This window comes from Aedes aegypti, chromosome 3 (genome assembly GCF_002204515.2).
Source record: "Aedes aegypti strain LVP_AGWG chromosome 3, AaegL5.0 Primary Assembly, whole genome shotgun sequence".
NCBI classification, from domain to species: Eukaryota; Metazoa; Arthropoda; class Insecta; order Diptera; family Culicidae; genus Aedes; species Aedes aegypti.
Genome location: NC_035109.1, coordinates 188,081,956 through 188,095,997, shown reverse-complemented (window position 1 = coordinate 188,095,997; position 14,042 = coordinate 188,081,956). Strand labels below are relative to the sequence as shown.

Below are 14,042 nucleotides of genomic sequence, written 5' to 3'. Positions count from 1 at the left end.
TTTTGTACAAGTGTAAAAACCTCGCGAAAACTGGAAGGGTATACAGTGCCTTTTCGATTTTGACAACATGCTAAAAAATTTCATGTTGCCTAAATTGAACCGTTCCAAAATTCAACGCTTGTTTTTATTAAAACTTTTATCACCGTAATAATGACCACGAATTAAATTTTGAACATGGTAAGCCTCAAGAAGGCCCACAGAAATATTGAGATTGACAGGATTTGTGACTGACCATGATCCATTTCTTGTGCACATGCCTTTCCGTGTTGCCAAATTCGAACCGAGTCAAAATCGAACGGGCATTGTACGATAAAAAGTATTATTAGTAAACTTAGTATTCTTATGATCACTTAAACACTTGTTATACCCTATCTCAGCAATCATTCTCCTGCTTGATGCGTAAAAGACTATGTTGGCATTATTGCCCGCTGTCACTCGTCGGACCTAAAAATGGAAAAACAACCCCTGTTTGCATTATACCGGGCTAACGCCTAGATTTGCTGTTTGCTTGACACCGAATAGATGCTATACACTAGAGTGATGCAAATTTTGAAATTTTTGCTCCCCTATGCTTAAACGATTTTAATTATGGTAAATAGCATCCTCCCAAAGTTTGGAGTGATTCAGAAGAAATTTGACTGTGCACACGCCATTTGAAGTTTATATGGAGATTACTATGGAAAACGCCAATATTTTGTGTTCATCCCTCTATCTCTTCGTCATAATTTTTTATGGGAAATTGAACAAATTCATCTAATGTCAATTATTCCCAGCTACAACTTTGCCGAAGACCACTTTTTGATTGGACGTCAGGACAAATTGTTATTCATCATCATAAAGTGGGTTTGCATTTTACATGCTTAACCAACTGCTCGGCAGGCAACAGTGGTACTCCTGGCGGGTAGAATAGATCAAAGTAATCCAGGCTACTATGTCCTACAGCAAAAAAGCAGTGTTGCTCTGAAAGTAATTGAATGATCACCTCAGCGTGGTTTGGACTTTGGAATCAAGAATAACAAAATATCCAGACATCCAATCAAAATGTGGTCTTCAGCAAAGTTGTAGCTGGGATGTTTTCACTTGAGATGAGTGTGTTCACTTTTCCATAGATTATTATGACGAGAAGTTGGAGGACTGAACCAGTGGCGCAACCAAGGGGGGGTTTTGGGGGTTGAATCCCCCCCCCAGAGCCAGAAAAAATATAATAATTACCAAATATATTTTTGAAATTGAACACTACACATCGTACAACTAAGAATAACGAAGTAGTAATTAAGTTTGGTTTGAATTAAAATTGAGAAATTCAATGGTTTTCACAGTTATATTCTCCTAAAGTGTTTTCTTTTTATTTGTTGACCCCTGTAGAATTTTAAAATTACATGCGAAATTAATGAAATTTTGTTGCCTTTTATGGAAAACAAACTAAGGGCTCTATGTGAGAAGTTTGTTAAACATTCAGATATATGGGGACCTTTGAAACAGAAAATTGACGCAGTTCCCGAAGCATCAAAAACCCTTTGTCAAATTTTACGACTTTCAGAACATATGAATTCCCGAAGAAGCTATTCTTCGGTTTTTATAGATTGAAAATCTCAGAATGCATTAAGCATCTGGTGGAAGCATCTCTGCCTTATTGAGCGTTCTAACATTTTCGATATTTTGCAGGTGTTGATAATGAATTACATTGAATTTTTAGGAAAAAGGATGCATGAAAATTGAGTCTTTTTTAGTGAAATTGTTGGTAAAATGTGATTCCGACTTGTCCCATTTAGATAGGACGAATAAGCGTCCCACTAGGGTAGTTGTTCAGTCTGGTTACAGAGTCATCCTAAAACAAAGTTGGTCGCATTGAAAATTTTGAAATATTACACATTTTTGTTCATAAAATCTTCACAATGAAAGTAAAACACCTTTCTGACCCTCAACTCAATTTTTTGGATTTACAAGTCAAGTTCTCCAATGCTGATTTACTTCTGACCTACTGCAAGAATCGTGGCAATGAGTTCTATTGTAAATTGCTGCGGTCATTGTAGAAAAACTTGAAAACATATTTAAGCAGTAACACAGATGAAGAGCGATTGAATCGTATCATGCAAATATATTGTTATATTGTTCAATCTATTTTTGATATATGTGTTAAAAAGGTGTAATATACATGAATTTCTCGACTAATTTTTAAACATAACTACGTTTTCAAAAATAAACCTTAAAGTTTAAAAAACCCCCCCTAGAACCAAATCCTGGTTGCGCTACTGGACTGAACACAAAAGGTTTGCCTTTTCCATAGTAATTTTCATATAAATTTCAAATAGAGTGTGCACAACCAAATTTCTTCCAAATCGCTTCAAATTTTGGGAGGATCATTTTCATTATAATTGACATCGTTTAGGCATAGGGGAGCAAAAACTTCAAAATTTGCATCAGTCTAATATACACACCTTTCAAATATTGGAGACTTCGGTGGCCTTCTGCCGCCTCAGTTCCTCTATCCTCAATACGGTTTCACCGCATGTAAATTTGGCACTGTTTACTGACATGACTGCATTTAACAAAGCATGGACTTGTTCTTTTCATATCCAAGCTTTATTCTTTAGGTTTGTAACGTTATTTTGGCCTTCTGTGATTCGGGTTTTTGTGATTCGGCCTTTTGTAATTCGTCTTTTTGTGCATTCGGCCTTTTGTGATTCGACCTTCTGTGTATTCGGCCTTTTGTGGTAGGCTAGAATGTATTCGGCGTTCTGTGATTCGGCATTTTGTGATTCAGCTTTCTGTGATAATCCCGTTGGCGCTTTACTCACACTTGCCCACACTCTGTTGGGCTTACTAGTGATTTCTTTTTCTCTCTTTCTGAAAATATTCTATTAAATCCTAATTGGTTCAATACAATTGAGGAACAACTCCAGGCACCTCTCATTAGAATAACAATATCGAAAAAATATGAAAAAGATGCAGTAAAACTAAGTTACCAAAAAGTTGATTTTCGTGAATAAAGTTAGTCTAGTAACAATCATCATCGTGTGCAGACCAAATTTTGATTGCGGATATTACATGCTTGTACGAAGTGCACAATATCAATGGTTGCTACTCCGTGGTTGATCGGAACTGGTAAAAATCGCACTTCGATTCAAATGAACAAGGGATGGAACATTCCGCTTACATTTTAGCAACTCTCATATTATTTACCAATAACGGAGCCGGCCATTTCATTACAATCAGTTGGGATGGAGTGTTTATTAGTGACCGATCACCTTTGATCGGTAGTGCGATCCATAGATAAGGAGCAAAATACGATTGTTACTTTGAACTCGTTTTGCATTTTTGTCTCGTGCTGAAAAGATTTTGATAAAATATTAAAAATGTACGTCGATATTCATAATGTCGAACTAGTCAAAGGTTAGTTTTAGTCTGACACATGTAGTGACGAACTATTCATAATTTGTTTGAAAACTACATAAACGTAAAGCAGTCACGACAAAAATGTGTAATCATAAGCATGAAACGGGTTCACCAGTTGGCATCCATCGTCGACTGAACACGGATATTGTTTATCACTCGCAAGTCACAGCATAACGCGGACACGATTGATCTTAATTCCGACGCTCAAATTAAATTGATTTGTTTTTTTCAGTTTATGAGGGCGCAGAAATTAACTATGAAGAACAGCCAGCAAAAACCATTATAATCCATTCAATCCCCCTGCCCTATGATAAGATTTGTATATGGCGCGTAAGAAATATCAGACCAACCTCCCCCAAAAACCCTTACGCAATTAATGGACGATCCCCAATATTCTATGACAGGAAAATATCAATAGATATGCTTTACCTTAAATGCTTCAAAATCGGTTGATTTAGGGTAAATCGCCTATTGTTGAACGACTAAAAATCCATGTATCCATGCCCCTTTTTCCAGTAAGCTTTACTTATAAGACAAGTTCCTTCACCAGCGCTTAGGCCTTAAATCAACATCCAAGCACCTAAAATGTTATGTCGTGTTCGTTTTTAGGAACTGGGTCGGAGATCCTGAATCGGGTTGGGGTTGAAACTGTGATTCAGAACGGATTGAACCTAGAACGGATCCATCCTAGGTCCAAAAACGAATTCGACATTAATTTTGAAATATGAAAGAAAAATCATATATCTTTTGAATTATGCCAAATGGCCGTTATGTCAAATGACTTTAAAATGGGATAGAACCGGCTTTCAGAAGGACTTCAGGATTCACGGCAAACAGAGTAAGCAAAATAAGTGACTTTAGAGATCATTTCGCTTAAAATAGAGACCTTCTGTAAAAAATAGAGTTTTTAAAGACTTGCATTGAATAGAGACCAAATCTCTAAAAAAAGGCTTTCTGTAAAAAAAAGACTTTTTAGAGACTTGCATTGAATAGAGATCTGATAAATCTTGTAATCTTTAAAATTGTACGATGAATGCCGATGTTTTTTTTTATATCTTAAGCAGAAATTTCTTAAGATATCATATTATTTTCAAATGGTTTCTGTGAGGTATTCCTGGTGCCACCGGTACTATATTTGGAGAGAAATTTTATATACTTTCAAAAAATGATTCAAATAGACATGGCAATGCATTTCTAGAGGGTGAGTTAAAACTTTAATTTTTCGTCGCTTTTATTTTTGACTGGTGTGCATCTTTAACCATATTGATAGTTTTATTGAAAACTAGATTGTGGCAATCCTCGGTGGCCACATTGTAGGGCCTCCGAGGGATACGATTAAACTTCATGATTCTTGAGAGGATATCGCCAGAAATGTTTACCATACCCACATGAGTTTCAAATTTCACGTTTTCTTCCAAATGATATCTACAGAAATCAGATATTTACAGAATCAAAAATTACATTGTGGTTAGAACACTTGCCTCTCACGCCGAGGACCTGGGCTAGAATCCCATCTCCGAGATAGTCGTGAAAGTTATAGTGACGACTTCCTTCAGAAGGGAAGTAAAGCCGGAAAGGAAGTAAATTTCATATAAGCTTTCACCGATCAAACTGTGTATTATCAGTTGTTTCAGGATGAAAAAGGAATTCAAAAAGAGGACTGGAGCGGAAAATGAAATTTGTTCCACACTTATAATTATCATGCGGGGCTTGATGTTGAGAACTCATCAACCACCTGAAAGGTTCCCCTTTTTTCGAACTTCATTTATTCGATTTAACTTATTTGCACAAAACTAATATTTATACAATTAGAAAAAATGAAGATTTACGTTATTGCTTATAAGTTTAAACTATCAGAGATGTGTTATAAAACACAGGTAAAACCATGCATGCTGTTAAAAGTAGTCAGATGTCTTTACAACAAAACGTTTGTACAGTATATGAAAACAAGTCAAATTGTGTCACTATCGCATTCAAGCAGTACAAAGTGAAATTCATAAAAAGCGCTTCAAGTTTTCAACTCAAGTAATAAATTATTCACGGATTTAAACGCAACTAAACAAACAAGAAAAAAAACAATCAAATGATCACACCCACGCAGAAAGGACAAGCAGCCAAAACAAATATACAAAATAGTTATCAGGTCTTACCTCTTCAAAAGACTTAAATGCCTACACATCGAATGGCCACAAATGAAGAAGGGAAAAAAGAGAATTAAACAGTATAAATAAAATCTAGTCGGAAGCGTAAAGAGAATTCAAATGAATGATACACAAACATTCAATATTAATCTCATCACTTCAACACAATGATTAAGGAAAAATATCCCACGTTCTCCTATCCGTTGGTCAATCGATTAACGAGCAAAGTTTTTTCATTGCACATCCTAGTCGGTGAACGCTAAAATAAACACAATCCACGCAATTCGACTTACCTTCTCTTTTCTACGCAGCTCCTGAAGAACTTCGGCAATTTCCCTCTTCCAGCCGTCTTGCATCGTGTGGAACGATTCGTGCGGTGTTTGTCCGAATCCTGAACGTGCGATAGTATCTAAATCTTTTTCGATATCCCTAAACGAGGGTCGCCGATGCGGATCCAATTCCCAACAGGCTAATTACGTGACGGGGAAAGGAAGAAGGAGGGAACGGTGATTTATTGAGCAAGGAAAACAATCTCACTTTCGAACTGCGGTCGAGTGCAGGTTGAGAAGGTCAACCCGCGCAAGTTGTGATTTGAAAAAATAAAAGATACTTACACTTCATTAGCTTTCCCCAAGCTTCGGGACAGGTCTTAGGTATTGGCAGAGCGAGTGAATTGATGGCCACTCCGTACGCGACCGACAGTGTGTCAAATCCTTTGTAAGGCGTTTCACCGGTTAGCAATTCCCAGAGCAGCACACCGTAGCTCCAAACATCGGAGGCCCTGTAATAGAGTAGAAAACGAATGGGTGGATAAGTTTCTGAAGTATATGTCCGACCCCTGTTATTGACTTACTTCGAATAGGTACCCGACTTGATGACCTCTGGAGGCATCCACGCAAAAGTACCAGCAGCAGACATTCTGGTTGTTGTGTACGCCTCCCGTGCAAGACCGAAATCTGTGATTTTGAGGGTTTTGTTCTTCAAATTGCCACTCATTACCGGATCACAGATTAGTACTGGAAATAAGGATACATAATCAATTATTGAATCAGGCTAATGAATTGCATCGAAATATACTGCATTATTTATTTTGAATTATTCGTGTTACATACTTTAAAATTAGAGTCTGGGGATCCTTTACCATTTCCCCGAATACCGTTACCCTGAAAACCATAACTCGGGAAGTCAGTACCCCGAATGGTCAAGTACCCCGAAAACCAAAACCCCGAAATTCATTACCCCGAATACTATTTCCCTGAATGGGCTATAGTCCCGTTTTTTTACATGAAACATAAAAAATTAGATTTCGTTCTACCCATCGAATTTGTTTCCCTATGTACATTATTATTTGTTATTTTTTAACAAGACTTTCAGTTTGTTGCAGTGTCTTCTTTATAGATTGGGAAACCGTTCAATTTATAATGAATGAAATGTGTATAAATGTGTTAATGCAGTGTAATTGAAATATTTCATTTTCATTTTCATTTTGCAGCGTTTGGTGGGGCAATGAGAGCGCAAGTCAGTCCAAAGCCGGGGTAAGGGATAGGTAATGGCCGTAATAGTCTATGCGGACCACTTGAACACCATCGGAAAGGATAAGAAGGGTTGGGGTAGGGTATAGGGAATGGAGAAGACTTGACACAGTAATGCGATTAATGCTGCAAAATGTAAATGTGCTGAAAGCAATTAAATTTGAGTTTTGAAGTTTGATTTGACTTATTAAAATTCCAAATAGATCGGCCATTGTACAAGTAAGAAAGAATATGCTGATCGCTTTCTAGAAATTTTATAAACAACAAAATAATAACAATATGAGAGTGATGCTAAGGGCTGCTGATGGCACAATGCGACGCTTTAGGAGATTTTGATACTGAATGAACATTACTATACAGAGCGCAATTGAATCGATGGTGATAACTTTACAAACTTTATCTGTTTTTACACTGATTGACGATGCTGATTTATGTAAAAATATTTAAAAAATATTTGATATTAGTTCATTTGTTTGTGTGATCTAGGTGTTAATAATGGAAAAAATTTACATACCCTTGATTAAATACTTCCCTGACCAGAAATATTATATTTTGAGCGCCCTTTTCGAAGCTATTCTATCCAGGTATCCATGTACTGCTTTCAATCCTGAAATTATTCTTATTGTGCATGCTCATGCATTATATTAGTGATGCTCATAATCATGCAACAGATAAGGAGAGAAAAAGAGAATATAGGAACAGTGATTAGTAATGAGTTAATTATGTAGTTTTGTTAGAATTATAAACAATTAAACAGCAGTAATGAATAACTTATAAAATTACTTTGCAGCATAGCTGAGCCTTTCGGAACGTAAGACCGATGTATAAAAATAATTTGTTTCGAAATTGTCCGCGTGGTCTTCTAGTGCCCCTATTAGATCAGAATCAGTCATAGACATACATATCGAATGCTCGCCATGACCCTATGACCAACATTTGTATATGTATAGACTTAGCTGATGTGGCTTTTGTAATAGGTAGTTCTTTCACTCATTGATTGTCTTCAAAACCTTGTCAAGTATAGAAAATTGATTTTATTTCATTTTTTACTACATTAAAGCTACATTGTACTTATTAAGTATTAGGTATTATTTTATGTTTTTATCACTATTGATATTATCAAGGCCAGAATTCCCAGTGAGTGAAGAATTTTATAGTACTAGAACACCATAGAAGATCGCTTAACATTACCTAATCATGGAACGGCTTTTTGCTCTATTATTTTAGGTAGATGCTATTGATCTCCCTTTGCTCCTATCCGCAACCCGGTGCACGCGCCCTGTTGGTTTTCGAAAACCTCGTAGAAGATTACAAACCGTCAATGGCATTCCTAATCACTACCCCACATTGCACATTCAAGGGTCTGATTGTGCTCCTAACCCACCCTCAGTCTGTAATCTTCTCGCCAGTTTGAAATTATATTTTCCCGAAGTGAAAGTAATTTTGATGAGTGATAGCGTAGTGCAGCCCAACTGCATAGTACAGTAGTTTAACCAGAATCTTTAGGTCAGAAGATAATATCTAAATTTTGTAATAAAAAGGTTGCCATTGCTTTGAAATTTACCCAACATCTAATCAAAACTACTAACAACAGCGATCAATTATCAAAATTCATCGCTCCCTGGAAAATATAATCCCAAGCCCAGGGGTGTTAATGCAGTGTAATTGAAATATTGTAAAATAAACATCGAGTGACGTCATACGGGATAATCAAGAAAATGCTTTGAGTGGGCGCAAAACGTTTCCTGATTGTTGGCCAAGGCACTAGAAGAATGGAGAGGATCTAAAGCAGGAAACTGGAATTAAAAGATTCAGATTTCAAGAATCATAATTTTTTAAGATTGCAAATCAGCGAATATCATAACTTTTTCCATGGGTTCATGCACAAATAAAGTCACGTTCCAAGGGGGGAGAGGGAGTCGTCAAGCGTGACAAGCCTTAGCAAATTTTTGAAGATCTCATACAAAAAGCGTGACTAGGGGGGAGAGAGTCGAAAAAGTTTTAATTTCGTTTGACGTAATTTGTGTACCATCCCCAATTACAGTACTGGCCCGATTTTGTCGTGGAGAATTTTTGTTGTCAAGGATTTTTTTTCATCGTATTCTTCCAAACTAAATACAATCAAGCATGGGAAATACTCACTCAGTTATTGCGTTTCACTCACTCGCTTCCATGCTTCCATGTTATACTCCACCCAGTACGGTTCAGCTATCACTGAATGTTCAGTAGCAGCAGATTTTTAGTTTTTTTTATCGGTAGCCACCCGAAAGTGAGTGAATTTTCCCATGCTTGATTACAATCCTGTTGAACGTACTCTGAATACACATAACATAGGGAAGATATAACAATTATAAACTGCTTACAAGAGAAACCGCAAGAAGTCTTGAAAGACAAAATCGGGTAATCTATGCATTACAAGTTTATCATTTTTAATACCTCTACCGGCAGCTTCATTTCAAATTCAAATTCATATTCAAATCACGATAACTTTTTTGTTTCTCGGTATTTTTGCACCATTTTTTCACAAGAGCTAACAAAAAATTCTTCTTGTTTAAGAATTCGTGTCGATATTTATTATTGGTGATCCAGTTTTGAAGATATTTCTATGTTCCTTGGGGGACCAACATTCTCCATACAAAATGTCTGGCAATCATTTTGTTTTTGGTCAATTTATCAAAAAAAAAAGAATGTGTACTATACAATGCCAGGTAATAAGAAGCTAAGGATATGAGACTTTTTAGAGTTTTCAAGATCTTTATTTGTCCAGCCTGGTACCAGAAACATAAATGCTCACTACTCAAAGACGACTGCACCAAATTGTTTCATTTTTTCACAATATACTCTTATTAATGTATTATTCCGAGGAATAAATACGATACAAATTCTGTAGCCTTAGATATTTACGTGTGTTATGGCTACGCGTCGGTCCCCCAAGGAATATATCCGGATCCAGATGAACAATTATCAATATCGACACATATTCAAAAACTAGATGAGTTTTTTGAGAGCTTATGAAAAAATTGTGCTAACAAAAGAGTTATCCCGATCTGAATATTTTTTAAGTAGTAAAAAATGAAGCTGCTGGTAGAGGGGTTAATACACTCTATTTGACGCGGTCCAAACTTGACGCATTTTCTGTTTAATCAATTGCTTAATCCGGATCATAGTGCCATGGTGTCATGTTAGATGGTATTTAGAAACCATATCATACGACACATAGATTCACATCTAGAGGCTGCCGGGGCAAAACGCAACTTGTCAATTTCTCTGAAATAAACGAGTTTTGAGAGAAAAACACTCTGCGGATTGATGAATCATTGCAAATTGTTGACACCCTGTGAATTAGATACATTTTGAAAAACTTAACAGAGAGATGCAACAATAAGTTCGAAAAACACGATTCTGATGCAACTTTCCCGATCATTTTACTTGTTGTTTTGAAAACGATGAATTGAGAATTTTCACAACCTTCTACCATGAAACAGATGATTAGAGACTGGATAAGTTGTTGATGACATGATTTGGCAAAATAACACAACGATTTCTATTTTCCATAACATTTTCTGTTAAGCGTCCGGTTGGGGCAACATGCACTCCATCGGTCCGGGCAGAACGATCAATTTCAAAATAAACTACATTACTACAAATAAACTATTATATTGCAGACGAAAATCATCAAAAACTCGTGTTTTTACTATAAATAAAATTACTTGTAAAACATGGTGCATCTTTCCTCATTGTTGTGGTGCGTTCTGTCCCAACAATCGGTGCATCGTGCCCCGCATCAATCTTAATTGAGCTTGAGCATTAGCACGACTGACCGCCCGCAGTTGCTACTCCGTTATTGCAAGAACAGCTGTACTTACACAGGGAACCAATTGACATTACTCGGGATCAGTAGCATCTTCAATGAGTAAGTACTGGTGCTCTCATTTTTATAACAAACAATATCGGCTCTACGTCCGAATGCAGGTCAATTTGCGGATGGAAGGAAATGTTGAAGTGTTGCTTGCTTTATGGAATCCGAGGAGTCCTCTGCACTTTCACAAGGAAACAAGGAAAGGATAGCCTAACTAGTGATTTTAGTATTTTATTTTTTGCAAAGAGTGAAGTGTTAAAGTTCAATTTGTAGTTTCAGACAAAACCGTCATTTGGATTTCTTATTAACAAAACATTTACGACGATTTCTGTGTAACTGAGGCATTGAATCCATTGTAGAAAAATTAAACGTTTCACACAGCAATCGAATATTCCCTAGTCATCCATAAAAAATTAAGACCCAACGACTATGAATACGAGGAAGCCTTTGAATACAAATCAGCAGACTATGAAAAAATTAAATGTAGATGAAATAGTGTTAATTGGCAAGAAATAATCAGAAATGAAGGAAATGTCGTAACTGCTGCATACATATTCAATGAAATTGTACTGCAAATCATTAAACAAGAAATTCCTTCCAAGAAAATACGGCGAAACTTCAGTACAAAAAATCCAATATGGTATGACAAACACATAAAAAATCTGAAAAATCGGAAGGAAAAGGCACACAACATTTATAAGAAACATCATAAAGATGAATACAAACCAAAATATTTGAACATTTGCAATCAATTGAATCTTGCCATCAGTGATGATTTTGAAGAATACAATTCAAAAACTGAGCTTGAAATAAAGTCCTGTCCAAAGAACTTCTTCAATTACGTAAACACAAAACTGAAATCTGACAATTTTCCATCCGTTTTGAACCTTGATGAAAATGTGGGTGACAACTCAGAAAAAAATTGCAATATATATGCCAACATTTGCGGAAGAAGACCGCAATCGCAATTACTTTGCGTTTTAACCGGAATTTTCTAGAGATATTAGTGTGAATCAAATCCATGTGCGGGAAATTTCAGACGCTCTAATGAATTTGGACGCTTCAAAAGGTCCTAAACGTTCGCACCAATGCTCCTGTCCAGCACACCTCCTGCAGCGCTACGATGTCGAAACCGCGGGTCTTCAGTACATCGGAGAGTATGCGAGTACTTCCAATGAAGTTGAGAGATTTGCAGTTCCACGTACCGAGTTTCCAATCGCTAGTCCTTTTTCGTCGCTGTGGTCTTTGCCGATTGTTCCGGTCTGTTTTCTCTCGTTGACGTTCCTGTGCTTATGTGTTTTTACGGTCGGCTTGCAGGGCCTGACACCAACCCCCTAGATTTCCGGAGGACCATTCCCCTTAAATGTTCGGAGGGCCATAGTGCGCAGTTTAGCTTAGAGTCCTTCTCTGGCACTCGGACGATGATCAGCCGCCCCTGACATGGGGAACAGCCGCTGTTGTGAGCCGCTCCCAACATGGAGTACAGCCGCTCCAGGTTTGCAAAGGCAAAAGCAAAAGCAAATGTTCTAGCCACACAATGTTCTAGCATTGAAAATATGCTCCCTCCATGCTAATGACATTGCACGGTACTGTCAATTTGTGTGACTTTGGACATATCTAAAAAAAAATAATTCATTACTTTATGTCACGATTCGAAAACAAATCAACAGAATCGAATGATTTTCTACCGGTTTCGTCTCCTTTTCCGTCGTAGCTGCACAATGTTAATATAAATAGACAAGGTTCTTCCATCTGAGACCACTAGTCGCTATATAAGATAATGATTTTTTGGCTTAAGTATAACCACAACTTTGATGCTTTCTAATATATTTTTCACTAGTTCTCACCAATCCAATGCAATTTTAAAAGATTGCTTCCTTGCGATCATCTTGTATCTTAGTTTTTCAACGCATTTTTGGCATATGTTCCGATTTTCAATCAGTTTACGTGATTTTTCGGTAAAACTTTGTGTTTATTTGCAATATATTTGTAAAAAAGACCAACTACGGGGTAAATATAAACATAAAACTTTTGTTTGACTAAGTAAATGTATGAAGGACACAAAAGTATGTCACAAAATAGTATCATAATAATATAATTAATGTTTCCAGCAATTACATTAAAAATTACTATGGAAATATCGAATTTTTGAATGTGATTTACAGATACCGCAATAATGAGCTTGAGCTTGAGCTTGATTGGCCGCCCGTGGATGCACTCCAGTATCGCCAGATCAGCTGCACTTACACAAGGAACCAACCGAATGACTGCATGGGTACTAACAGGCATCCTCAGTGTATAAGTGCTGGTGATCTTCTATTTTTAGGCAACAATGGCACCTGCCACGTCAGAATGCAGACCAATGAGGGGAAGGGGGAGGAATTGATGATGCATTTAACTGACTCTCACGTAGACCGTATATTCCACTGCATCCACGTCAGTTCATGCGGGAGTGTATGGATTGGGGGAAAGGCATGGCAGAGAGGTTTGATTTTGTGGTTAGCAGACTGCCTATGTATCAGGCGTAAGAAAGGCATGCGCGTGGAAGTAGGAAGCGTTAGGGAAACGGTTTCTTGTCCGTCTCTGGTTCTAGCGTTTGCTATGAACGAATAGTTTAAGTGTGATATATTTAGAATGGAAGATAGAAGCAAGTGAGAGATATACAACTACAAAGTACGAGGAAAGGGACGGGCCTGGGATTGAATCCATGACCTTCTGCATATGAAGCAGAAGCGGTAGCCATCAGACCACCAACCCCGTCTTGATTTACAGATACCGCAATAATAGGCAAAAAACTATTTTCATTGTCCCATTATTGCGGTATATGCTTTTTCTCAAAAATATAGAACTTTTATTCAAAATTCAATATCTATCATGTAATTACATCATTATCAACTGATATACCCGCTGCAAATAATTGGTTTGGTTCTAAGCTTAAAAATTCACACTTATGAAAACCCTTCCGTAGATAGAGGGACCGGTTAAAAATATAAATTGGTAACATTACATTATTACTTTGACCTCCAACCATTAAAAGTTTTAAAAAGTGATAAATATTTTTCCAAAAACCACGTTAAAAGCTTTTTTATCTTTGGTAAAAAAAACTGCGGAACA

General features: G+C 36.9%; 1 protein-coding gene across 3 annotated transcripts in view; it reads right to left on the bottom strand.

Annotated features, from left to right (window-relative positions):
• Positions 1 to 14,042, bottom strand: part of LOC5577102 (mitogen-activated protein kinase kinase kinase 11) — a 112,483-nt gene that overhangs the window by 80,601 nt on the left and 17,840 nt on the right. For 2 of the 3 annotated variants that reach the window (XM_021853216.1, XM_021853218.1), the window contains exons 2-5: positions 6,391 to 6,553; positions 6,152 to 6,318; positions 5,831 to 6,006; positions 5,547 to 5,567 (exon numbers count right to left, since the gene is read on the bottom strand). In XM_021853216.1, coding sequence (XP_021708908.1) covers positions 5,547 to 5,567; positions 5,831 to 6,006; positions 6,152 to 6,318; positions 6,391 to 6,553 — 527 coding nt within the window. The remainder of the gene's footprint in view (positions 1 to 5,546; positions 5,568 to 5,830; positions 6,007 to 6,151; positions 6,319 to 6,390; positions 6,554 to 14,042) is intronic. The other variant, XM_021853217.1, reaches the window with a different exon arrangement.